The sequence below is a fragment of the Chenopodium quinoa genome, unplaced genomic scaffold (genome assembly GCF_001683475.1).
Source record: "Chenopodium quinoa cultivar QQ74 unplaced genomic scaffold, ASM168347v1, whole genome shotgun sequence".
NCBI classification, from domain to species: domain Eukaryota; kingdom Viridiplantae; phylum Streptophyta; class Magnoliopsida; order Caryophyllales; family Amaranthaceae; genus Chenopodium; species Chenopodium quinoa.
The window spans coordinates 2,214,388-2,239,575 of record NW_018742238.1 but is presented as its reverse complement, the minus strand read 5'-3'; the positions used below and the strand labels follow the sequence as shown (position 1 = coordinate 2,239,575).

Genomic DNA, 25,188 nt, shown 5'->3' with positions numbered 1-25,188 from the left:
TTGCAATTCTCTTTTACATTACATCTGAGGATCTCTTACTCACTAGTGGTAGTTGAAGTTGTTTATAAGAAAGTAGATTGAGGGTTCAATAGACATTAAGGGGTTGTATATATTTTTAATTAGAAAAAGAGATGGAACAATGACAACCAATAAATAAATAAGTTTCTATAGTCTATACTTTTTCTCTTGCCTTCTCTCCACAATAATATCCAGGGAATCAGAATAGACTGACAAAGGGTGAAACTAGGGTCGTACCTCGGATGTAGAAGCCGAAGAATGAAGTAGGAACTTTTTTGCCGTATAACCATCCTTCTCACATTGATTATCAAGAAATAAAGGGCCAAACATGCTTAGATCAAAAGACATTTCAGGATTTTGTTGTTGAAGTTGAGAAATGAGGGAGTTAAGACCATTTGCTATATCCCTTCTATCTTGTAGCCTTTTGTCCTCATAATCTTTTTGTAGAGTTTCAACCTCTCGAGCATGCTTCTCTTCAACTTCATTCATCAAAGCCTTCTGTTTTAATTGAGTTGATGAAACACCCCTTCCATATAAATTTAATGGAGACTTTTTCTTGTTATTAAAACCAATCAAAGTTGAAATAACACTATCAACATCCTTCTCTGAATCTTGAAGTTCATCCTAGATTGTTAAAAAGAGAAAGAAAGAAAATTAGTATTGACAAAAATAAATACAAAAAATTTAACTACATGAAATGGGAATGAATCTTACAATCAATTTGTCCCTTAGGTCACCGGGATTTCGCTTTGTTAGCTTTTCCTTGCGTGTTGCAATGAACATTTGAGCTAAAGTAGGATTTTGTGTTGTTTTATTATCCTTTTTCTATACAAGAGTGATGAGTGTCAATCAATTTAACAATGAAATATAACCAATAATAAGAGTGGGAGAAAAGAAAACAAACAAACTCACCCACTTATATCGAACCCTAGCAAAACTCTTTGGGCCTGAAGTATGCATAATATTCTTTTCCTTTCCAACTAACCGATTTGCTTTATTTTGCATACATCGTTCCTAATAGATTAAGATGGTGAAATAATAAATAACTTTTTTCTCAAGACAAGAAATATGCATTCGTTATAAGGAGAGGGGAATATAAGAGACTTATATAGATGTAAATACTTCATATTTGTCATCATTCCAAATTTTTAACAAATCCTTGAACATTGTTTTTGGCACTCGTTTTGGTCGTCCCATCATCCTTTTTTGATCATTGTTATATTTTTGAAAGTGTAATCTTTTCAAATAACATTTGTATCGTCTCCAAGCAGCGCCAATGGTTTGCAAAACCCACTTTTTGGCCTCAATTGGGACAATATAATGTCTCTACACAATTCAAAAAAAGTAAGTTATACCAAAGTTCAACAACATATAAAGGAAAACAAGTGTTGCACACCCTACATCTCACCTTTGTACCACTAAATAGACTAGCTCTATGATAGTAACATATTAACAATTGTAGGGTATAAGGACTAATTACAAAAAAGGACTCCAACCTCAACTGTCATACTAAGTACATTATGGTAAATCGTAGGGTATAATAACTTCTATACATTTTCCAAAAACAATAAAATTAAAAAGGAACTACATTAAAGTGATCAAATTAGCATTGAAAAACAACTCATTGCCACTTAATCTTAATCACAAATCAAGAACATAAGAAAACAGCTCACTGAAACCTATTCTGCCACTTAGAACACAGAATTATAAACAATAGTTATTGCATCCATGCAGTTGCACAATTCTAGCATTAATTAATTAGTACATTCAATGATTATTTAGTCACAATACAATGCAGTAGTAGCTAGCAGACGCAACATGCAGCCAGGCAGACGCATTAGCCGCAGTAGGCCTGCAGCTGCCCCTGCCAACCGTAGTAGATCAGTAGCAATAATGACAGTTAAGGGGTTTATTTATTAATTTATTTTTTACAATAAGATATACCAATAAAGCAAGTTAAACATGACACTCTAACATATTATACAGTGAACTAAAATTAAAGCTCTAGAATTCGACTAAGCTTTAGAGAAAAGAGTAACTCACCAAGAGATGGTAGGATGGACAAAATAACACAATGTAAGCAATTATAAAACATTTCTATCATATTTGTTTAATAAGCTCACCAAGACATAATCCCAGAGTTCTTCTTTCTTCTCGTTCCTTAGTATGGGCCAATTCTTGACAGTCAATGGTAGGATATTTGCTTTTTGGGCTATTGTTCCTAAGAAACTAGTGAACTCATTACATGTTTTGTCATCTGGACCAACAGGTTGTCCATGCTCATTCAAGGTAATTTCCAAGCGTTCTTCTTCACTGCGTCCATGAACGTTGTAGCACATAGTGGGTCCTCTTCTAGGCTTATCCTTTTCACCTAACATGAGCAAAGAAATTCCAAAGTAAAAAAATAATAATAATGATTGATTGTGCATACAGGTAAACATTTTAAAATACAAAAACAAAAGAGAGCATGCCATTTTCTTTATCATTCTGATTTCGATTTAAGTGTTCGACTTCTGATCCTAGTGTTTCATCAAGTTCTCTTCTGGTTAAGTATTGTTGCTGAGATGTATGATTAGGGGTAGATAAGCCACCACGTGAAGAAGCCAAATCAACTGTCTTTCGCCGTTTCTTAAAAGTCAAAGCTGTTGTTACTGCTTTTCGAGTCAGAGCCTTCATTTTGCGAATCTGCAAATGTGACCAAACAAGGAAAAGAAAGATATACAATACTCTACTATATATATATATATAAAAACATTATACAAAAAACAACAATGTCTTGCAAAAAAAAAGTTTCACACTTCATATCTCTAGTTAAATTCTCTTTCGTAGCAAAAACAAATGGCAAGCAACGGGATACAATGTAAATGTGTTATGCAAAATTGTATGTTGTAGCAGCTTAACAGTTGACCCTAAGACTAGCAAGGATATGACTAAATAACCTCATGTTCAGGAATATAGGTAAACACTATTCAGCATTGTGTCAGGAGTCGGTTATGCCTTTCAGTCTAATTTGGAATGTAAGCTGTAACTGGACACCCAACATCCCGAAACATACCATCAGTGAAAGTGAAATTAAACCTCGATGTATGCAAAACATGTAATGGAGTAGGTACCTTATTGCAGCCAAAGTTACTGTAATTGACTATATACTCGCATGTAATGGAGTAGGTAAGAGTATAATCACATGTAATGGTGTCTAAACCCATCCTAAGATGGTCTTTATGTAAACAATATCTTATGAAAGAATAATTCAACCCTGTATCCACGTTTGATAAGTTCCCCTCTTCTTTTAATGAGATATAATTGTCCTAACATTCACCCAAGTCTTTCCAATCTTGCTTTAATTCCTCCTTTTCATATCCCCTGGCCTCTACTTGAATGTAGTTATCCACTATAGGTGTAAGGAAATGATAGAAGTGCAAAAGAAGATTCCAATTTCCAGGTTATTGTAACGTGGGTACAAAAGAATCTGCTTGGATAAGGGTTTTGACTGCTGTCTATTCATATTCTCACTTTTCAGTCAGAAAGAAAAATCTTGCATCTTCGACTGCATGCTGAGGAATCAGAACTATATAAATAACACTTCGAGGTGTTTAGACAATATGTGCCTAGTAAGTAGTATCTATTGGTTTTTAAGGCATGTCCGGCACTTCGAGGTGTTTAGACAATTTGTGCCTAGTAAGTAGTATCTATTGGTTTTTAAGGCATGTCCATTGAGACCTGTTTTATATCTGAACATGAGGATAATGTAAGACTATTGAAATTCATGAAGTAGAAAGATAACAGAATTTATACACACTATGGAGATAAACTGTATATAACTAATATTTTGAGTTTAAATTTCTCAAGGAGTATTTTCATTGTGCAAGTATGTAAAAGCTAACTATATGAACAAACTTTAAGATGAATGCACTTGCCATGTGAGATACTGAGATGCGACTGACTGACTACGCTAAGAGGAAGTTATGGTGAAATGGTAATAGTTTGTGGACAACATCTCAAACTTAAAAGTTTATTGTTAAAACTAGATTAGAAGTTTTTAGTTTGCATTTTTTAACCTCATTTCTACTGTTGGTCCCATTGTTGAGAGGGTCATATATAGCGCCTCAGGAGGTAAGATGCATGCAGCCTTGCCACTAACTAACCCCAGTCATCAATTCTTTATTTGTAGTTTAAATGTTTGATGTCATTGCTGCAGAGAACTCAGCATTAGGGTAGTAGAATTAATGTTTCAACAACCGCAAAGCAATAGGAAACAACAACATTATAAAGCTGTAGCAATACACCAAGACATCAACAAAGAGAGCTAGAGGTCAGGGCAGCTAGGGTATAGCAGCATCCTATGTACTGTTAGCATAGTCATAGCGAAAGAATTGGAAATAAGGTTCTTACTACTTTTTAAATCTGTAGAGAACTGACAAATTTGCTACCAATACATGTTTAGAGTTGATAGCAAAGAAAAACATTCAAACATCAATCATTATGCCTAGTTGCATACTTGCATGAGATAATAGAGTTCCATTCTTAATTTAAACCTATAATATGTAGCAGCACAACACATTTTGATGCATACATAATTTACATATGTAAAGATAAGAGACATGCTTATTGATAAATGTATAGCATAGAAACAACTACCTTCCATCGAGTAGAATTGGACTTTTCTTTAGTGTTAGACTGTGGAACGGGAAACTCTTCATCGGTTGAATCAAGCTCATGCTCCATATCTTGGTTAGGCCTATAAAGCTCATCGTCTCCCAAAACCTTTTTCTTTTTATTCTTACTTTGATTGCCTCTATTATTTTGAACTCGCGCCATCAGTGACTTAGCCTGTTCCTTCAAACCTAATTCTTCCATTCTTGTCAAATTTTTTTTAATCGTTTCCATTCTCAGCCTCTCATATTCTGCCATTCTTGGTTCATGAGTTTGATGCTCATCACCTGAACCTCTTATAGCTCCAAGCTTAGTGGATTTTTTCTTTGTCATACTTGGTGCTAGAGTTAATAAAAAAAGACTCAAGCTTTATTTTTTTTTCTTACATTGTTATTACAAATTTGGTCTTCAAATATCAGTCTATACCAAATGACACACAACGACTCCATCAAAAAAAATATATTGATGCTTCACAAGCAGATTTCAGCAACACAGACCTTAGCTTGAATCCCCTAACATAGTTCAATCAGTTAATAAAAGGGATAAGCTGTGACCTCAAGCTATAATTAACATATCTCAACAATACCTTGTTGCTTTTGAAAGGCCATCATAAAGGGACAATTCTTTCATAAAGTAATTTACTAGTCTCAAGCAATTTAGCATAAAGTTGAATACATTAAAAGCCCTTTTGTTCCAAACTCTCCATTAAATTTTCACTCTAAATTCAATTATCTAGATTTTTTAATATCAAATTTGATGTACTGGTATCATCCCATTTACTAATAACAAATAACCTACCATTCAGCACACCTTAACTCGGTAACTCCACTTTAACACACACCTAGCTTTCCCTCTTTCTGCACAAGGAGTATAAAAAGTAGTCTGTACTAGTCAATAATTTAACACACAAACAAATCAAGCACCTAAGTTGCATTGGCCCTACAATAGTATTATGCCCATATACAAGTAGCTTCCTTGGAAATATTAAAAATGCATATGTTTAATCAAATTCAAATCAAATTTAAACAATCAAAACACTTGTACATGACTGCACGAATTTAACTTCATCACTACTTAAAGTTCATGATTAAGTTCAAAATGTGGTCATAATAACTTGACTTTTCACTTTTATATGATTAAGTTCATATGCGGAGTATTTTGTATAAACTGATTGAAACCCAAATCCAAAATCTTTCCAAAAAGAAAAAACCACCACAATTAATTGTATCATCAACTAATTGCAATTATATATATACCCACTCCTTAACAAATGCATAATCACCGCAAGCAACAACCAGAAGTTAGATAATTTTTAGTAATTCAATCAATCATAAAGCTAACCCAGAAACATAACCAAAAAAAAAAAAAAAAAAAAAACCGACAGAATTAAGACAACCTAGAAGATATTTACATCTAAAAATCAGATCCAACATCAAATCAACCAGTTAAAAAGATTAAATTCACTTGGGAGATAAAAGGGGGCAATGGTAACTTACAAACGAAATTCAGAAAACAACGACAAATTTGCCGGCATCAAAACCAACTAGCCAATCATAAAAGCAAAGGAAGCAGTGTGAGTAGAGAGCAAAGCAACTACTTAATTACAAAACAGATACTTTATACTCTTAATTAACTCTGACCTGAGTAGAAAGAAAGGAGGTGAGTAACCGATTGATGGATACGATGATTTTAAGGTGATGAGTGTGTTGTATAATGAGATCAACAACTGAAAAGTGGAGTAACTGCTGATTCATAATGAAAAAATTTTGGAGCCAAAAATAATTCACCATTTCGCGGGTTTGGAGAAGAAACTGGGGTTGAGGAGTTGATGAGTTTCGTTGTTGAGGATGATGGGTTTTATTTTTAACTTTATTTTTTTTGGGAAATAAATGTGGAGTATTTTTTTGGGAAATAAAAGTGGAGTATCATAATCTCTAATAATGAGAAGATACCGACTCTAGTTGGTTCTTCACTTTTTTTTTTTTTTTTTTTTAAATTATTTTTAAAGTTTGGTTGAAAGATGGTTCTTCACTTCTTTGTAGATTACTTTGGAATAAACTAGGGGATCTTACTTGGGTGGGATTAAAAAATATCTTAATGAAACAAAGTTGTAATGTGATATAACAAATAAATTAAAATGGCTAAAAGTTAGTTGCAACTTGCTAGTTTGTGGATGGTAATCTATTATTGGGATAAAAATAAATTTAAAATAAAAATCAAACTATTTTTCTTTTAGGAAAAAATATAAATAAAATAAAAATTGGATGTACAATAAATATTGTATATTTGTATTAATATTTCCCTAAAGTGATTATTAGTTAGTCTACTATGAACAAATATTACCCCCCCCCCAATATAAATAAAATGTTGTCTATGTTCTAATGATAAATTTACTCTCTATAAACCGATAAAAATTAAAGGTTTGTCAGTAAAAGTAACTATAATATCCTTATAAAACTTATTTCAATGGCAATTTACATTAAAATCTTATCGGCTTCAAAGTTACCCAAGAAATTAAAAGTTATCCAAAATTGCAAAAAAGTTACCGTACTGAACTATTTCAAGTTTCTCTAAAGCATATTTAACTTTATCTAAGCTTACGTGAGCTTATTTTTTGTAAAATAAGAGGAATAAAATTGAACACAATAAAGTCTTGTTTGTAATAATTTTTGACGAAGTTTTATACAAATGTAATATTGAATCGAAATCAGCAAAACTGTAATCAAGAAGACCCAAAATCAACTGATATGAAATAGGCTCACCCAAACCCGTGTTGAACCTAATACTCCAATTTGAGCATTATTAACCAATATGAAGTTAATGGCTTTGCTCAAACTTGACATGGACCCGATAGTTATTGGCCCGACTAAAAAATGATCTGACCCAACTCGGGTGGTTTAAAAGGGTAACCTTGACCATTATGACAATCTATTTTTAATTATACAAATGTGAATAAGTTATTATATAGAATAAAAAGAATCATATAGTGAGTTTTACCATTAAGTTTTATACACATGTGAAAGTCAAATTGTTTATTATGTTAATAAGTTTAATAAAAATGTAAAAGTCTAGTTTGACAATCATAAACTTAACCCGACGCAACATCGACCTATACAGATATCAGATGAAATCCAAACTATTTTGAGCCGATTTGATGTTAGCCCATCTTGTTTTCGAACATAAAAAGTTGAATTGACACAACTAATCTAATCCAAACGGATCAGGTGGATTAAAATGGTAACTTTGACTCATTATGATCCAATCACTACATGGTCAACCCGTAATTGAATTGATACGATATAACCAGTTGACACTAATCATGTTCTTATATAATCGACACAGTGAAACTTGACACATATGTATTACTTTGACTTTAGATAAATATGATTTTATATTGGTAAAAAATATTAACAAGTTGAGATTATAAAACTTTATTACCACGGAGTAATACCTATTTAAGAATATATTTCAAGATAAAATTTTATTTTTATACGTTACTAAAAACGATGGTCAAAATTAGCATACAAATAGTGAAAAAAGTCAAAGATGTCATCTTTACTCAATAGTTCTTGACTCGAAATTGACAAGACCTGATCTAACCCAATATGAATGAGGTGGATCAAAACGGTAACCACAACAAAGGCTATGGTTCCATCCCGCCTTGAGAGGAATTTGGCTCGTTATGACTCGATCCGTCAAGGGTAAGCCCGTAATTGATACAATATTTAAAGTTGACAACTCTACCTATAACTAGTAGTCAATTACTCATTCATTATTACACACTTATTCATCTAACCATCACTAATCATACTTTATTTAAGAAAATACACTCCATAGTTAACATACAGAGTATAATTTTTTTTTGACACAACATAGATTATAATTGATAATAACATATAAAGTTTAAGCTTATGATTATCTTTTTCAATAAATCTAATCATGATTTAATAAATGTATGTTCCCCTCACAAAATATTTCATACTATATTATTATTAGTAATTTTTTTTGACATTATTATTATTATTATTAAAGATTGGCTTGAAGGTAATGCTTAGTAGGAAATTTTTGGATTTAGCATCTCTTGATTTAATACTTAGTAAAATATAGCAGTGTTCTTGTATTAAAAGGAAAAAGAAAATTTCATTAAAAAAAAAAAAGACAAAACAAAACAAACCCAATTAATTCGAGTAGGTGTCAGGCACACAAAATCAAACAAACCAACCCATAACAAACTACTTCCCACAAAATCAAATAATCAATCACCGTTCTAAATTTTCATTAAAAATAAAAAAATAAAAAAAAATTGTTAACCATATTTCCCAAAAAATCGAACAAACCCCAACTACGAAACCAAAAGATTGTCTCTGTTCTAAAATTCGATTTTGATTACTGTATTCTGGTATCAAATTGCAATTTATTGGAGTATATTCTAGATAGTATAGATTGCTTTGTATCATCTTGCCTGGAGTAGATTAAAGATAGCAGCTTGTAGATTGAGGAAGAAACAAAGACAAGTAAGTTTTTGGCAACTCGACTCAACTAGCTATTTTAATTTCATAGTATGTCAGGCTATAATGTGATGTATGGATAATATAATTCTTCATTCTATTATTCATTAGTTGCTTGTTGCAATTCTCTTTGGCTGTATCAGATGTAGAATAGAATCTGATGTTTAATGACTATAATCTGATATATGTATATATGTGGGATTGTTAGGTGCTTGTTACCATTCTCTTTGGTTGTATCTCTTTTAGGGTGTGACACAATTGTCGTATTGTGAGATTTGTGACCTTTAATTTATCTAATTTTTAAAGTTAATACTTTTTCTTTTTTCACCAGTAACCCTTGCTTTGTCCCCAATACTATATGAATTGCTGTTGTTTGAAAAATTGTATATGCATTTTTATTGCAGAAAGTTTGTCTTCTTATTTTGTTTTAGCCAGTCCTATAATTCATGTCAATATTTTTCTCTTAGTTTATTACCTTTGTTGTGTTGATCCTCCATATAACTTCTTATGCTATAGAGTATTACAATGGCAAACATCAACAAAGATTGGATTGATGCACCCCACAGTGCCGAAGAATATATCAAAGGAGTTGAGAATTTTCTAGATTTTGCATTTCTAAATTCAACCATGGACCCAGAGGAAGATGATGAACTGGAAATTTAATGCCCATGTATGAAGTGTGTTAATAGATTCTGGTTCCAAGGGGAGGAGGTTTTCAATCACCTAATTGCTAACAGATTTAATAAGAGGTATAAAGTGTGGAACTTTCATGGCGAAGGATTGACAACATGGTCTTCTTCAAGGGGAGATGGGCATCAGTGTGATAATCAACACACATTAGACAATATGGATGAGATGATTAATGATATTTTCAGAGATGTTATAGGAGGTTCAAGCTCCGAAGCAGAAGAACTTCAAAATGGTCCTGATGAGAGTGCTAAAAAGTTTTATAAATTGTTAGAGGATGCACGAGAAGAATTATATCCAGGCTGTAAGGATTTTTCTGTGCTTTCATACACAGTGCGACTCTATCTACTTAAATGCCTTAACGGGTGGAGCAATTCTTCTTTCGATGGGTTGATGAAGCTTCAATGTGTTGCCTTTCCATTTGCAAAGCTTCCCACTTCTTTTCATCATGCTAAAAAAATGGTGAAGAACCTTGGACTTAATTACAAACGAATTGATGTGTGTCCTAATGATTGTATGTTGTATTGGAAAGAACGTGCAAATGACAAGTCTTGCCATGTTTGTAAAGCTTCTAGGTGGAAGTTAAATGAGAAGCAAAAAGAGGAAGGTGCATTGCCTGACGAAGGAGTTCCTGCAAAAGTTCTGCGTTACTTTCCTCTTAAACCTCGTCTACAAAGGTTGTTCATGTGCTCTAAGACGGCTGAACTCATGACATGGCATGAAACTGATCGCAAGAAAGATGACAAATTAAGGCATCCTGCTGATGGACAAGCTTGGAAAGATTTCGATGTTGCACATCCTCAATTTGCAAGTGATTTTCGAAATGTGAGGCTGGGTCTTACTACTGATGGTTTTAACCCATTCAAAACTATGAGTGTGTCATATAGTATTTGGCCTGTTGTTTTATCCATTTATAATTTGCCTCCTTGGTTATATAATAAGTCCGAGTACAATATCATTTCTTTGATTGTACCTGGTCCTTCTTCTCCAGGCTATGACATTGATGTTTACTTGCAACCATTAATCGAGGAATTGAAGGAGTTATGGGAAGTAGGAGTTGACACATATGATGCTGTGAAAGATGAAACATTTTCTTTAAAGGCAGCCTTGTTATGGACAATCAGTGACTTCCCTGCTTATGCAATGTTGTCCGGATGGAGCACCAAAGGAGAATTTGCCTGCCCGAATTGCAATCATAAGACTTGGTCCAAATACCTGAAGTATAGCAAGAAAATGTGTTACATGGGACATCGTAGCTCTTTGAAAGAAAATCATCCATGGCGTCGTAATAAGAGAGCTTTTGATGGTAATGTAGAGACAAGGCCTCCTCCTCCTCCTGCTAGATTCTCAGGTTCTGAGGTTTTAAAAGATTTAGAAGGGTTTGAAAATAAGTTTGGGAAAACTCAAAAGAAGGGCAGAAAGAAATTTCCTTGGAAGAAGAAATCAATTTTCTTTGAGCTTCCTTATTGGGAAACTAATACCTTGCGTCATAATCTTGATGTTATGCACATTGAGAAAAATATTTGTGACAGTGTGCTCGGTACTTTGCTTGATATCCCGGGAAAGACTAAGGACCATGTGGCAGCCCGCTTTGATTTACAAGAAATGGGTATAAGAAATGAACTCTATCCAAAGAGAACAAATAATAGAGGGAAGCATTTATACTCCAAAGCCTGTTTTTCTTTATCTTCAAGTGAAAAAGACTTCTTCTGCGGTGTGATAAAAGGTGCTAAGTTTCCCGATGTTTGTGCATCAAACATCTCTAGATGTGTCCAATCCAATGAGAGGAAAGTTGCTGGTTACAAGAGCCATGATGCGCACTTTATGCTTCATTATTTGCTCCAAGTTGATGTAAAGAATACCTTGCCTAAGCAAGTAGCATCGACTTTGATTAGGCTAGGATCCTTTTTTAGGGGTCTATGTAGGAAAGTTCTAAAGCCTAAAGATCTTGACGATCTTGAATCTGAAATCATAGAGATACTTTGCCAACTTGAGAAGATATTCCCCCCCAGTTTCTTTGACATAATGGTCCACCTTCCACTTCATCTTGTAGAGGAGGTAAGGCTTGGGGGCCCTGTTCAAAGTCGTTGGATGTATCCGAAAGAGCGGTATTTGGGTAAATTGAAGTCATATCTAAAAAATAGAAGTCGACCCGAAGGTTCCATTGCAGAGGCCTACTTGGCAGAAGAATGCCTTATTTTTGTTCGAGGTATCTTCACGATGAATTTAGTTCAAAGGTGAATCGAGCACCTAGAAATGATGATGATGATACTGCATCCCATGAAGATGGAAGCCTTTTTCCTAATGTTGGACGTCCTTTAGGTGTAAAAAAGAAAAACAAAGGCAAAAAGATTTCTTTAGATGAAGACACTTTGATGAAAGCTCATCGCTATGTACTCTTTAATTGTGATGAAATAAGTGATTACATAAGGTCAGTAAGTAAATTTAAATTGGTAATATTTCATATAACTATATTTAATCTTTTTTATTTATAATTGACTAATACAACTAAGTTGCTTTGTGATATGTATGTAGTGAACATCAAGATTTTGTGAATCGTCAAAGAAGTCAAGGTAGACGGGGTAAGCGGAGTAGGTGGGCGAGAGCACAAGAACACAGTCATGATATTGGAGCATGGTTCAAGGACCGTGTACGGGAAGAAAATGTTTCCAAAGAAATCAAGGCTTTATCCCAAGGTCCTGACTATACTGTGAGAAGTTTTAAAGAACTCAATGTAGTGGAGTTAGTGTAACATCTTCAATGTCGAGTTTTGCAAGTTCCAGGGATCAAAATCCTGTTGTTGGGGACGTCAAATATTATGGAGTGGTGGAGGATATCATTGAGTTAGATTATTTTGGACATTTCAAAGTGGTATTGTTTCGCTGTAAATGGTTTCAAGTGGAGCAAGATGAGTTTGGGCTAACATGTGCAAATTTTAAAAGGTTATGCTATACTAATGACCCTTTTGTGATGGCTAATCAAGTAAACCAAGTTTTTTATGTGCAAGATTCCAAAGAAAATCATTTACATTACGTTATGGAAACTATCCCCGGAGACTTGTTTGATATGAATGAAGAATCAAATGGTGATGTTGGAGTTTCTTATTGGAATGAATCTGCTAGCGATGGTGTTCGCCCAGGGGCAACTGTTGCTGATGACTATGATGTTAGTTGGTTGAGAGAGGACTTGCCTGCCACTACTGTTGACGTTCCTGAGTACATGTTAGAAATGCAAGCAGAGCCGGAAATTGATGAATCGGATGATGAAATCGAGGATAATACTCTATGGGATTTCATGCAAGCAAGTGAAGATGAAGCTTAGGAAATATGATTGGTCCTTTCTAGTATTATGTTTTTAGTAAATTTGAAGTAATAAAAGCCTAGGGATTTTAGCTTAAACAGTATTGGTTTTATTTGACTGCAAAATTATTTGTTTTAATGATCAAAAGTTTCGGTTTTTTTTTTTTTGTGGGATTATTTGATAATCTCATTAATAGCATGTAGCCACTAGCCTGGAAAGCTGCAGGCATCTGCCAGCTCTAGCAGCAGGCAGCAGGCAGTGGCTGTTTCAGCTTAGAGCTAGCATTCCTAGCTAGTTCATGTTCTCTTGTTTTTGCTGCCTGCTGTGTTTACTTGGGAGTGGTTTGTTTCTGTTATGCTATTGTCTGCTGTGAGGCTGATTCTGTTGAGCTGTGCAGGTCCTCGTTTCTTTGTTGGTTTGGCTGGCTATGCTTGTAGCTGCTTTCCTGCTCAGCTGTTTGGCTGTTTGCTGCTGCTATTTTTGTCCTGTTCTGCTGCAGGTCCTTGTTTCTTTGTTCGTTTGGCTGGCTGTGCTTGTAGCCGGGGCTGTTATTTATTGCTGCAAGTCTGGTTTCTCTTGCTTTCCTGTATTGCTGGGAGCTGCTAGTGGGCTGCAGGTCTGGCTTCTCTTGTTCTCTGGTCTGCTGGGAGCTGCTGTTCTCACTGCTGTGGTTCTTTGTTGCTGGATTGCAGGTTGTCTTCAGGAAGGTTTTTGTTTGTTTAGAGGAGGTCTTGCTGTTGCTTTTAATTGTCTTGTTTGTGTTGTTGTTTGGCTGTTCTGTGGTCTGTCTTGGTCCTCGTAAACATTACACATTGGTTTTATACCTTTTCCCATAAGACTCTAATCTTTTACATGTGCAGCTGGTCTACTGAGTGCAGCTTCACCGAACTTCTTCCTTGCTTTGAGTGTGACACCTGGTATACTCCCCTGTGAGGGTACATTGCTGGTAAAATCTAACTTGCTTCCTTGTTTCAATGAATATTGTCTATTTCATTGCGATAAATATAGTTTTCCACTTGTGGAGCTATATTTAAGAGTATCACGGTCAATTTGTTGGCTGACATCCTGTCAGTTGTTGACCCAACAGGGTTAAATTTGACTAAATCTAACTTGTAAATTTGTAATCTTGATATATGAAAGTCTTTGAAAAGTTAGCCTAAAATTCTTTCCCACAAATTGAGCTTCACAGACCTAAACCTGACTGAGAAAAAAGACCAAATGTGAATATCATTTCAAAAGCCCGATAAATTATGATGCGTATAAACACTTCAAATCCAGAAATCTACAATGATAGACCCAAACCCAACTCTGCTGATCTGTTTGACACATGCTGCTTCATTGTCGCTTTGTGTTTAATTTTTGTAGCTATTGATATGATGATCAAGTAACAAATTAAGAATTTGAGATGTTTCACTTTTTATCATGTGAAGGCTAGCAGGGATCTCAAATTCATTAGTACATCAATGAGTGGATGTTTTGCTTTAGGCGCAATTGTATTACTGGTATTCTGCTGATCTTCCTTAGTATTACAAATATCTTACAATTATAAAATGTGTTATCCTCTTCTCCTCGGGTGAAATTGATTCATATCCCTGCCTTTGTTCATAATCTGACAGCTCGTAAGAAGTCAAGGATTAGGCTTATTAGGTTGTTGGAGTGTCCTTGTTGGATTTCAATGGGTACCTTTCCTTTCTCAAGTTTGTTATGGAGTAACTCATATTTGTTCAGAGCAAGTCATTAGGCATCTTCTGATCAATTTTCTCTCATACAATACACATGCACGCTTCTTGATTTCTCTTAGACGCCTTCTTTCTGCTAGTGGCGTACTATTCTCAGAGGATCTTGATTGTTTGATATTGGCTGAGCTAAAAGTTGCTTAGGTAAGGATTCAACAAACACCTTCAGCAAAATCTTTTCATTGGTTAAATTCTTAAACTACCTTCAGCAAATTCGAGTAAGATGAATTTGGTGCTTTAAGGTTTGTACAATCATAAAAACTATTACTAACATTAGTTTTTTTATTCCATACTGTTTGCAAGAATTGCAAATGTATCCTCTGATATTCTAACAGACTAATATTTGTGCAGAGATAGGAGTATACATATAGCTTAAGCATGCAGTTGATATATTAGATTGCATTGTTATATATGGTGCTGTCAAGACCTTCAGGCACTGTTGGACATTCTGCACCATTGCTGTCAAGAAGTACAGTAATGGTGTGGTTTGGTGTTGCTATCTTTGGAGAATTATGTATTTCTAGTATTTGACACTTAGAGACTTTATGTAATTTTATGAGTTATTTGTTAATTTTACCAGGTTTGTATTTTTGGTGTTTGAGAATTGGGACTTTATAGAATTTATGTAGTTTTGTGATTGATAATTTGAGATTTTATGTATTTATTAAATTATGTAACAGGTCTAAAAATCACAAAACAGGTCCATATGTAGGTCCAATAGGTTATGTATAAAAAAAACGAAAAAAAAAAATACAAAACAGGTCTGTTCAGGTCCAAACCCGGACTGGACCTGAGGTCTGATCCGGAACCGGACCTGTTGAATCAGGTCCGGTCTCCGGTCCTCAAAATCCCCTGATTTAGGTCCTGGTCCCAACAGAATCGGTTCAGGTCCGGTCCGGTTTAGGACCGGTGTACACCCCTAGCTACACGAGGTTAGTTAACGAGGTGAGGTTAGTTAATGGTTTCTGGCTGCTGTCCTGTTCCTGTGTACTCTGGAGGTCCTGTAGCATTGCTCTGATGAAGATTCTGCTCCAGTCTCTGTTCTGGTTTGTTTGGATATTGCTGATGTGTGCGGGATGCTGGGAGCTGGTCTTTTAGTTTTTGTTCTTGATCTGCTGTCTTCTAGCTTTGCTGAGTTCAGGTCTACTAGGGTCTGGTCTGCTGGTGTTCTGGTTCCTGGTGTCGGGTTGTTGTGTTGTTCCTGGCTACTGGGCTCTGTTTGCAGTTCCTGAGCAGTTCCTTTGCTGTTTTTTGGTTGCTGTAGCTTTTGGTTAGCTGTTTTTTCTTGGCCCGCTCTTCTGGCTGCTGCTGTTTTTGTCTTGATGGGCTAGGTGCTGCTGTTGTTTTTCCTACGGTTTGCATGGTGCTTTTGTTGAGCTTTTTTGGTTGTGTGTGTGTGTTTTTTTTTTATATTTTTTTATTATTGGTTGTCCTGGTCCTTGTTCTCAGTTCCCTTCCTAGAAGGTGCCTGTTTACCTGAGTTCAGTGTGTTTTTTTCCCTCTCGGTTTTCAGGTTCCCTTCCTTGAAGGTGGCCGGTTTACAGTTTGGGATTGTTTCGGTGTTGGTCTGCCTTCAGGGCTTGTGTAGTTAGGGAGTTACAATTTTGCGTTTTTGTAAAGTTGTATTCTTTATTCTTTGGAAATAATATTTCTTATTTACCAAAAAAAAAAAAAAAAAAAAAGAAAAAAGCTAGAGAAGGGAAGTGAGGACGAGGATATGGGTTTCTCACTCTTTGACTTGCATTTTTATTAGTATGTCAATATGTTATGATGTGTTCCAAAACAATATAATTTTGTTTAGATGTTTGGTAATTAGTATACTGGATGAACTTCTTTGTTATGAGTTTTGTCAGGAACATGCAGTTTTTAGCATATTTTTTAATTGTATTGTCTGAATTCTTTTGATGATTATATATCATATTATCTTATATAATCTTTTTTTTTTTGGAATATAAACATAAATTGTATAAGATTTTGCACTTTTACCTATGTATAAATGAGTATAATTATTTCTTAGTTTCATCGACATACTATAGTTATTATTACATACATAATATAATGTATCTTGAATTCTCTTTCTAAATTAAATGTCTTGATTTTTTTTAACAATACCAATATTATACTAAAATAAAATATTATAACAAAATTGTAAAAAAGATATACATGATTCTTGATCTGAATATCCGTATGTAGTAATAATTTTATGAATACAGATTTACAGCTTACATATTACTTCATTAAAGAATGATATGATTTTGTTACATATTTGTGTCGTTAAGTTAACAAAACTATACTCTCTCTATATTTTAATACTTGCTTTACTTTTCTTTTGTTGCCGTATTTTGTTACTTGCTCATTTCTTTTTTGAAAACCTTACACAATATTTTACTAATTTCTTCTAAAACTCCGCGCATGGAGAAATGAGAAAGTAATAAAATACGGAGGGAGTAAGTAAAAGTGTTACAACTATTGGCTTCCATAAAGCAATGAAAACACATATAACAATCGTTGCCTTACATACCTTGAAAAAACGTTTCTAAACTTGTTGCATAGATAACAATTTTATTGTTGTTATCTTTTTGGATAACATGTGAAATAAATGTTGCCTTATGTTAAAAAAAGGCTACATTTTATAATACTGTTGTCTTACATACACTAAAGCAACACTTTTTAAACTGTTACATTGTATTGTGGTATAGATTGTTCAAGATCAAGGTAACAAACAAGTATTGTTGCCTTTTCCTGCAAAAGACAACATTTGTCATTTTGTTGCAATATTATGTGTTGCCTATTGTCATTTTTTTGTAGTGAATTTAACACACTATACAAACTAACAACCCTAACATAGGGATTTAAATAATCAACAATAAAATCATTGGGCTTAAACAATTAAGTTATTATAACAATTAAAAAATTCACAAAAAAAACAATTAAAAATTGGTATACCAATAATTATCAATTATAAAATTGGGATTTAAACAATTAAAAATTAAAAAACTAGGGTTTAGAGGAATGATTAAAAATTAAGGCTTACTTGTTTAATGTAAATTGGGGAAAAGTACTTGATTGTCGCCGGAAAGATGTGAAAATTGATCGCCGGAAAGTTGTGAAAGTTGAAAACAGTTGATTTTTGTGTGACGTCACTCACGTCACACACGTCACAATTGGATTGTGGGCTTGAATATTGGACAAAAGTACAAACTTGCAGATTTTTATTTTGACAACAAGTTGCTTGCAGACTTTAGGTAAGTTGTGTTTGTTTATTTATTCTTTAGTTGCTTTTGTTGTTTCTTTTACCTTTTGCCTTTTGCCTTTTGATTTCTTTTTTTTTTTATAATAAAAGCTGATTTTTTTTTCACGAAAGGGAGGATAGCTGTCCCCCATTGTCCCCCCTTCCCTCAGCCACTGACACTAATACTCACTATTACACATTATTATTAAATCAAATTAAATGGATTGTAGCCTCTCGTGCAATTTTGTGAGCCCGATGAACCCGATGTCTATCCGCCTTGCTTGTATATACTATAATGGTGAAAAGTCAACCTATGTAGTAGTTTAATTAGCTGCACCAACCATAGATAATTGATGTCCCCGCGCCCGTCACCCCTTAGGAGAGTAACCAAATTATAAGAATTGATAAGCAATATAGGTGAGTGGATGTTTAGAATTTGAAGCCCATTGTAAGCTGTACATACACGCCAAAGCTTCTTCGTGTACAGATGAAGTACATAATCCATAACTGCTCCAACCAACCCATTACTGCTCCCTTCTTGTGTCATTGAACCACGAACCATCAATATGTGTCTTCACCAAGTCTAGGCTTGTAAGAGTTATCCTTAAATGTGCCACATAAAACCCAGGCGTGGATAAATTAAACAAGCATTTAAAATAGGAGAGTGAGCACTATCAAGTGTTGCCTCCTTATCCAAGAAAATAGTATGAGTTTTTAAGATATCAATAATTTCCAATCCCATTGGTTTAGTAATAGGTGAATAAAGGGAGAAGACCCTATTATTCCTACATAACCAAAGCCCCCAAAGAATACTAATGAATGTGCTAATCTTGGAACTCGAAATCCCATCCAGACTAATAAAAAGTCGGATATAATATTAGATCCAATCTGAGAGAGAAAGGTCTCCATGTAATAAGAGTGGATGCCCAAACTACCACCATTCCATGTTGTTCTAGCAATATTGCAATTCCTAGATATATGGTTAAAATCTTCCATCTGCGTACCACACAAATCACAGGACACATCTTGTATCGCAACACCTCGGTGGTGAAGTTCACTCTTTGCTGCTAAACCATTATTAAGTAACTTCCATAAGAACATCTTCCACTTTGGTTGTATTTGAAGGGACTAAAGAGTTTTCCAAAATCTATTCATTTTTTTGAGGAGGATTGACTAAATATATTCTAGAAAGAGTACGTGCAGGGATTTAGGTACTATATTGCGGAATTTCAAGAATCATATTCGTTCTCACCTAATCAGGATCTACAAGCATAACACATAAATAATCACATAATTCATACCTTTGACACGTGATTTCCACGAATGATTGACTGAAATGAAGGGAGAATAAGTTCCCCAAGTGTTGCTCCTCTACTCAGTCCACAGGCTAGGATTGAACCTCCACTATTGCTAGATAGTCGGGAATGAACACTTTGAACCATCTTCCACGGAGAGGGGAGGAGAAAACCAGCCACGAACACCACAACTGTGCACCACCTTGCATCGTGCGGCCGTACGACTGTACGAATGTGAGAAAGGGAGAGAGGAGAGAAAGATTGCGTGAGGCTAGGGTTTAGTTGCTTGCTTGTCAATTCTCAATTGACTGCTAATTGTTTTGTATATCAAACCCTAGCCAAGGCCTCTATTTATACATCACATGTATACTTAGAGTCCAAACCAAGCCCAAACTTCTACCTCTTTAAACCCTATGGTTGGCCACCTCTTAAGAGGCCCAATGATGGGCCTATTTCTTTGTTCAATCCATCACCCTTTTGTGTGACCTTGTAGGATCCATTCTATTGGGCTTTGGACTATTTGACTAGCCTAAAGATCATTGATCATGTCTAGTAACAGATAATGACTACCCAAAAGAATGAACTTATTATCTCCATAATATTAGTCCATTAATATATCTAGTAATTGTACCTGACGGTGACACAAATCCTTCAATCTCCCACTTGTCTGAGATAAGTGTGCAATATTCATATTCCTTAAGTTAATTAGTGTTTGATTTGATAATATGATTGCATCACATGTTGAGATCTTATTAATCTCTTTAGATAATTCTTTGTAGGGTAAATTCCAGGACAAGAATGGAGATGTGCAGGGTCCAGCTATCAAACTTCCATTCCCTAATAGACATTTAAAGAGTAAATTGAATAAGCAATTTGGTAAGTTTCTGGAGGTTGTGAAAAATTTGGGTAACAATTCTTTTCACAGAATTAATTACTTAAGTTCCTGCATATTCTAAATTATGAAAGAAATTTTGATTAGAAAAAGATCTATTAGTGAGGTAAAGACAGTTGCTTTTACTGCAGAATGTAGTGCTATATTACAAAATAAATCTCCACCTAAACTAAAAGATCCGGGTAGTTTTTCTATTCCTTGTCATATTGGTAATCTGATAATTGATAAACCTTTATGTGATTTGGGTGCTAGTATAAGTGCTATGTCATTATCTATGAGCTCTAAAATTTCTGACTCCCTAAAAATAAAACAGCAGCTAGTGGTCAGAATCGACCGATTAGGGTCGAGTTTGACCATTCAGGCCCTAAACCGGTCAATTTCAACCGCTAGTGGCCGTTTTTGGTGGTGGAATGTGGGTTGTGGGCGATTTTGGTTAGTTAGGGTTTAGGGAATTGCGAGTTGGGTTTGAATTGGTTGTGATTTGCGGTAGTTTCGTGGTGGTTCGCAGTGGGTTGTGTACAAGAATGTTGTAGTTGGTGATGTCGAGGGGTTGCGTGGTTTTCGTGGTGGTTCGAAGTGGCTGGAGTAGTTTTCGACTGGTTTCGGCGGATTTGGTAAGGGTAGGGGGTGCCGGCGACTGGAGTTAGGCTGTCGGCGGTGGGGGTCCAGGTTGCTGGTGGTGGGGCTAGGCTAGGTTAGGGTGTAGATTTTTTTATTTTTTAAACCAACGTCTTATTGACACATGTCCAGATTGGGCCCTACTAACGGATTCCATCCAAAAATCCATTAGTTGGTGGTGAAATCCAATTTTTGGACTTTTTTGTGGTGTTATAATAAAAGTTTGAGATTTTGTGGTGTTATAATCCATTTTTTGAGAAATTTGTGGTGTTATTTTCTAAAATTTCCTAATTTAAAAGGTTTATTTTAATTAAAAATCCATTTTTATTTATTTATTTGTTTTGGAAATATTTTACATCATTATTTAGAAGCTTTAGAGCATATTAAATTATAAAAGGATTTACAGTCAATGGAGTTTTAAAAAAAAAAGTCAAAAGCCAATTAGAATGGGAGTAAGAATCATTAAGGGTAAAAAGGGAAATTAAGTTAGGAGGGTTTTGAGAGAGAGAAGGGAGGTGTGAAATGTGAGAGTTTTGGGCATTAGGGTTTTTTTTTTATATATTTATATGTGAAAAGGTGGGCTTATGTACAATGAGCTAATATTTTGGAGCGGATTTCGGTTTTTGGAAGCCCGAAACCAAAACCGAACCGAAATCCAATTTTTTTTTTTTTTTTTTCAAACCGAAATCGAACCGAATAGGAAAAAAAACCAAACCAAATTGTTAATTCGGTTCGGTTTGGTTCAGTTTTTGATTTTTATCCATATCACTTTCACCCCTAGGCATGAGTGAAGAGCGAATCTTGTTTAGTTTCCATAAGAATATGATGTGTTTTGTTTGCGTTGATTATTTTATATATTTTCTTGTAAGACTAACGCAAAATTATTCGTTTGGGTTTGAAAAGGGCCTATATGGTTCCAAGTTGTAGGTTGACTTCGTTTGACTTTGGTTTGACTTTAATTTCGTTTGGTTGACTTTTTAAGTGTTGGTTTTATTTTTGAATGGTTTTTAAACAAGTCTTCCGCTGTGTGTCTTTGATAATTGCCTTAGCCGTTTTCACGGTGGTGGTAATGTTTTAGATTTTCCTATTTCGTATTTTAAAAAGAGCAAAAACAACTATTTTTAAGGAAAGAAATTTCTAGGGTGTTACACAAATGATTTGACCTCCTGTTAAATCCTGTTCACTTCACCTTAAAAAAATAATATTCGGTAAAAAATAATTTCAGTTCAGTAAAATTAATTTCAGTCCAGTAAAAATAATTTCAGTTTAGTAAAAATAAGTTCAGTTCAGTAAAAATAATTTTAGTTTAGTAAAATTCGGTAAATTTAAAGAAGAAATATATAGAAAATCAGTAAAAATAATTTCAATTCAGCAAAAATAATTTCAGTTCTATAAAATTAATTTCAGTTTAGTAAAAATAATTTAAGTTCAGCAAAAATAATTTCATTTTAGTAAAAATGATTTTAGTTCACCAAAAATAAGGTGAAGTGAACGGGGCCTTACTGTGACATAATGATGACATCTAGATGTCGTTGCTGGTTCCACCATTTTTTACTTCTTTAGAATATAATATACGAAAAAAAAATAAAAAAAAAACAACTAGATCAATATAATATAGCACATAACTAATAAGAGTGAAAATTATAATTATTCCAAAATATCGTACCACAAAATGTAATACAACAACTATTTTTTGATTCAAAATAGAAATTATTTACCAAAAAATACTTAAATGAAGTACCACAAAAAAAAGAAAAAAAAGAAAAAAAGACACCTTTTTTTTTTTGTAACTTCTTAGTCTTCTTCTCTCTTGCATTCTTTGCTACTTTGGTAACTTGCTCCATTGACCTCTCCTCCATTTGGTTTCATCACAACCCTTTGTCTTTTTTACAATAACTTTTCGTTTTTCCGTCGTCATTAATCTCTAGCAAAAGACATGCATAGCCATTTGGATAGGAAAAAATATAACTAGAATAATAACAGATGTTACTCTAATGAACGAAAAGATAAACGAATAATTATGGCTTATTCGACATTATTTTTTGTTTTCAGTTTTGTTTTTTTTTTTAAAAACAAAAAATCAAAATAGGAAATTAGAAAAAGATGTTTTCATTTTTCTGATCACATTGGTGGTTTGCTTGTTGTGTATTGTAAATAGTAGATAAGTGTTTTTAATCTTAGTTACTCGTTCAATTTATACCCCTCAATCTCATGTACATAGTGTGAATAATATTCTTTTACGTATATAGTTTATTTCTCGAGTTAGACTTTAAATTTAAAGAGTTAATTAATCTCCTTGTGAGATCGACCCTTACTTACCCTTTTACTAGTTTTTAATATTTTTGAAGGTCTAAGTTAGTTAAATAATTAATTAATTTTATACGGAATTCAGATGTGCAGTCTATGTTCCCATAGCAGCGCCCCAACATAATAAAATGGGCCCACAAAGAAGGTTGGGAATCTATGTTGGCTATATATGAATCACCTTCCATTACACGATATCTCGAACCATTGAAGGGTGATCTTTTCACTGCTCAGTTCGCCGATTGCCACTTTAATGAGACAGTCGTCCTAACCTTAGAGGGATATAAAGAGGGCCTATGTTGGAAAGAAATATCATGGAATGCCCAAAATTTATCATACCTTGATCCTAGGTCAATTGCGTGAGAACAAGAAGTTCAAAAAATAGTACATTTGCAAAACATCGCAAACCAATTGCCATACGCATTCACTGATACAAAAGGAGTGACAAAGTCACATATACCAGTAGTGAATGCTCCTGCTAGGGTTGAAATCTCTGTAAAGAAGTGGATAATCCATTTTCTGGTAAGTCTGCAGCATGCAAAAGACGTGCCAGACCCCTCGGAGCTAAAGACCTAAAACCGAGAAAATCTAAAAAAGTGGAAATGAGAAATAAAAAGGGTGAAAACTCCTCAGATAACCAAAATGATGAAAATATCATCAACCCACAAGTTAGCCTAAAGAGTTAGATGGTATATCCGAGGGGAGCGTGAAAACGAAATTGTTGACAACCATGAAATTTCAATAAACTATGTCCACACTAGAAAACAGTGGATATAGTAAAAACTTATGCCAATGACAAATTCGCTGGCTCAATTGCCACAGAAATCATCACTAATGTTGAGGACATCGAGCCATCATCAGTAGATGAATGCCAACAAAGGAGTGATTGGCCAAAATGGAAAGAAGTCATTCAGGTTGAATTAAAATCTCTCGCAAAATGCAAAATTTTTAGTCTTGCAATCCGGACTCCAAAAGCAGTGAAACCCGTTGGGTACAAATGGATGTTCATACGAAAAAGAAACGAAAATAAAGGACGAAATTGTAAGATACAAGGCTAGACTTGTTGCCCAAGGTTTCTCTTAGAGACCGATAATCGACTATGAAGAAACATATTTTCTCCTGTGGTAGATGCCACAACATAAAGGTTCCTCATAAGTCTATCAACATGCAAAGGACTGCAAATACGTTTAACGGATGTTGTGACTGCATACCTTTATAGGTCACGTGATACTGACATCTATATGAGAGTCACCGAAGGACTTGAACTACTACTTGAACCTTTGAGGTCAAAACCTCGAAAGCCACATTCTATAAAATTGAAAAAAATCACACTACGTCTTAAAGCAATCCGGGAGGATGTGGTTTAACCGTTTAAGTAAATACCTTCTTAATGAAGGAGGGTATAAGAACGACCAAATTTGTCCATGTGTCTTAAAAATAAAGACCAAAAATGGTTTTGTTATAATAGCGGTGCATGTTGATGCTTTAAACATCATCGGGATACCTAACGAAATCAAAGAGACCGCTAAATGTATGATGAAAGAATTTGAAATGAAAGACCTTAGAAGAACAAAATTTTGTCTCATATTACAAAATGAGACAAAATTGATCATATAAGAGATCGTATCTTAATTCATCAATCCAATTATGCCAAGAAAGTATTAAAAAGGTTTTTCATGGACAAAGCACACCCATTGAGTTCACCAATGATTGTTCGTTCTCTAAACATCAAAGATGATCCATTTCAACCCTGAGAAGAAGGTGAGGATGTACTTGGTCTGGCAGTGCCATACCTAAGTACAATTGGTGCTTTGATGTACTTGGCCATTAACACTAGGCAAGACATTGTATTCTCGGTGAACTTGTTAGCAAGGTATAGCTCTGAACCTACAAGCAGACATAAGAATGGAGTGAAACACCTACTCCGCTATATACGCAGAACAAT

At 34.4% G+C, this 25,188-nt stretch overlaps 1 protein-coding gene across 1 annotated transcript; it reads left to right on the top strand.

Moving 5' to 3' along the window:
* The first annotated feature begins 9,851 nt into the window (after positions 1–9,851).
* Positions 9,852–12,618, top strand: LOC110735865. Its single transcript, XM_021916046.1, has 3 exons — positions 9,852–11,974; positions 12,097–12,297; positions 12,402–12,618. Exons 1-3 carry the CDS (start codon positions 9,852–9,854, stop codon positions 12,616–12,618), a joined length of 2,541 nt encoding a protein of 846 aa, XP_021771738.1.
* The last annotated feature ends 12,570 nt before the right edge of the window (positions 12,619–25,188 follow it).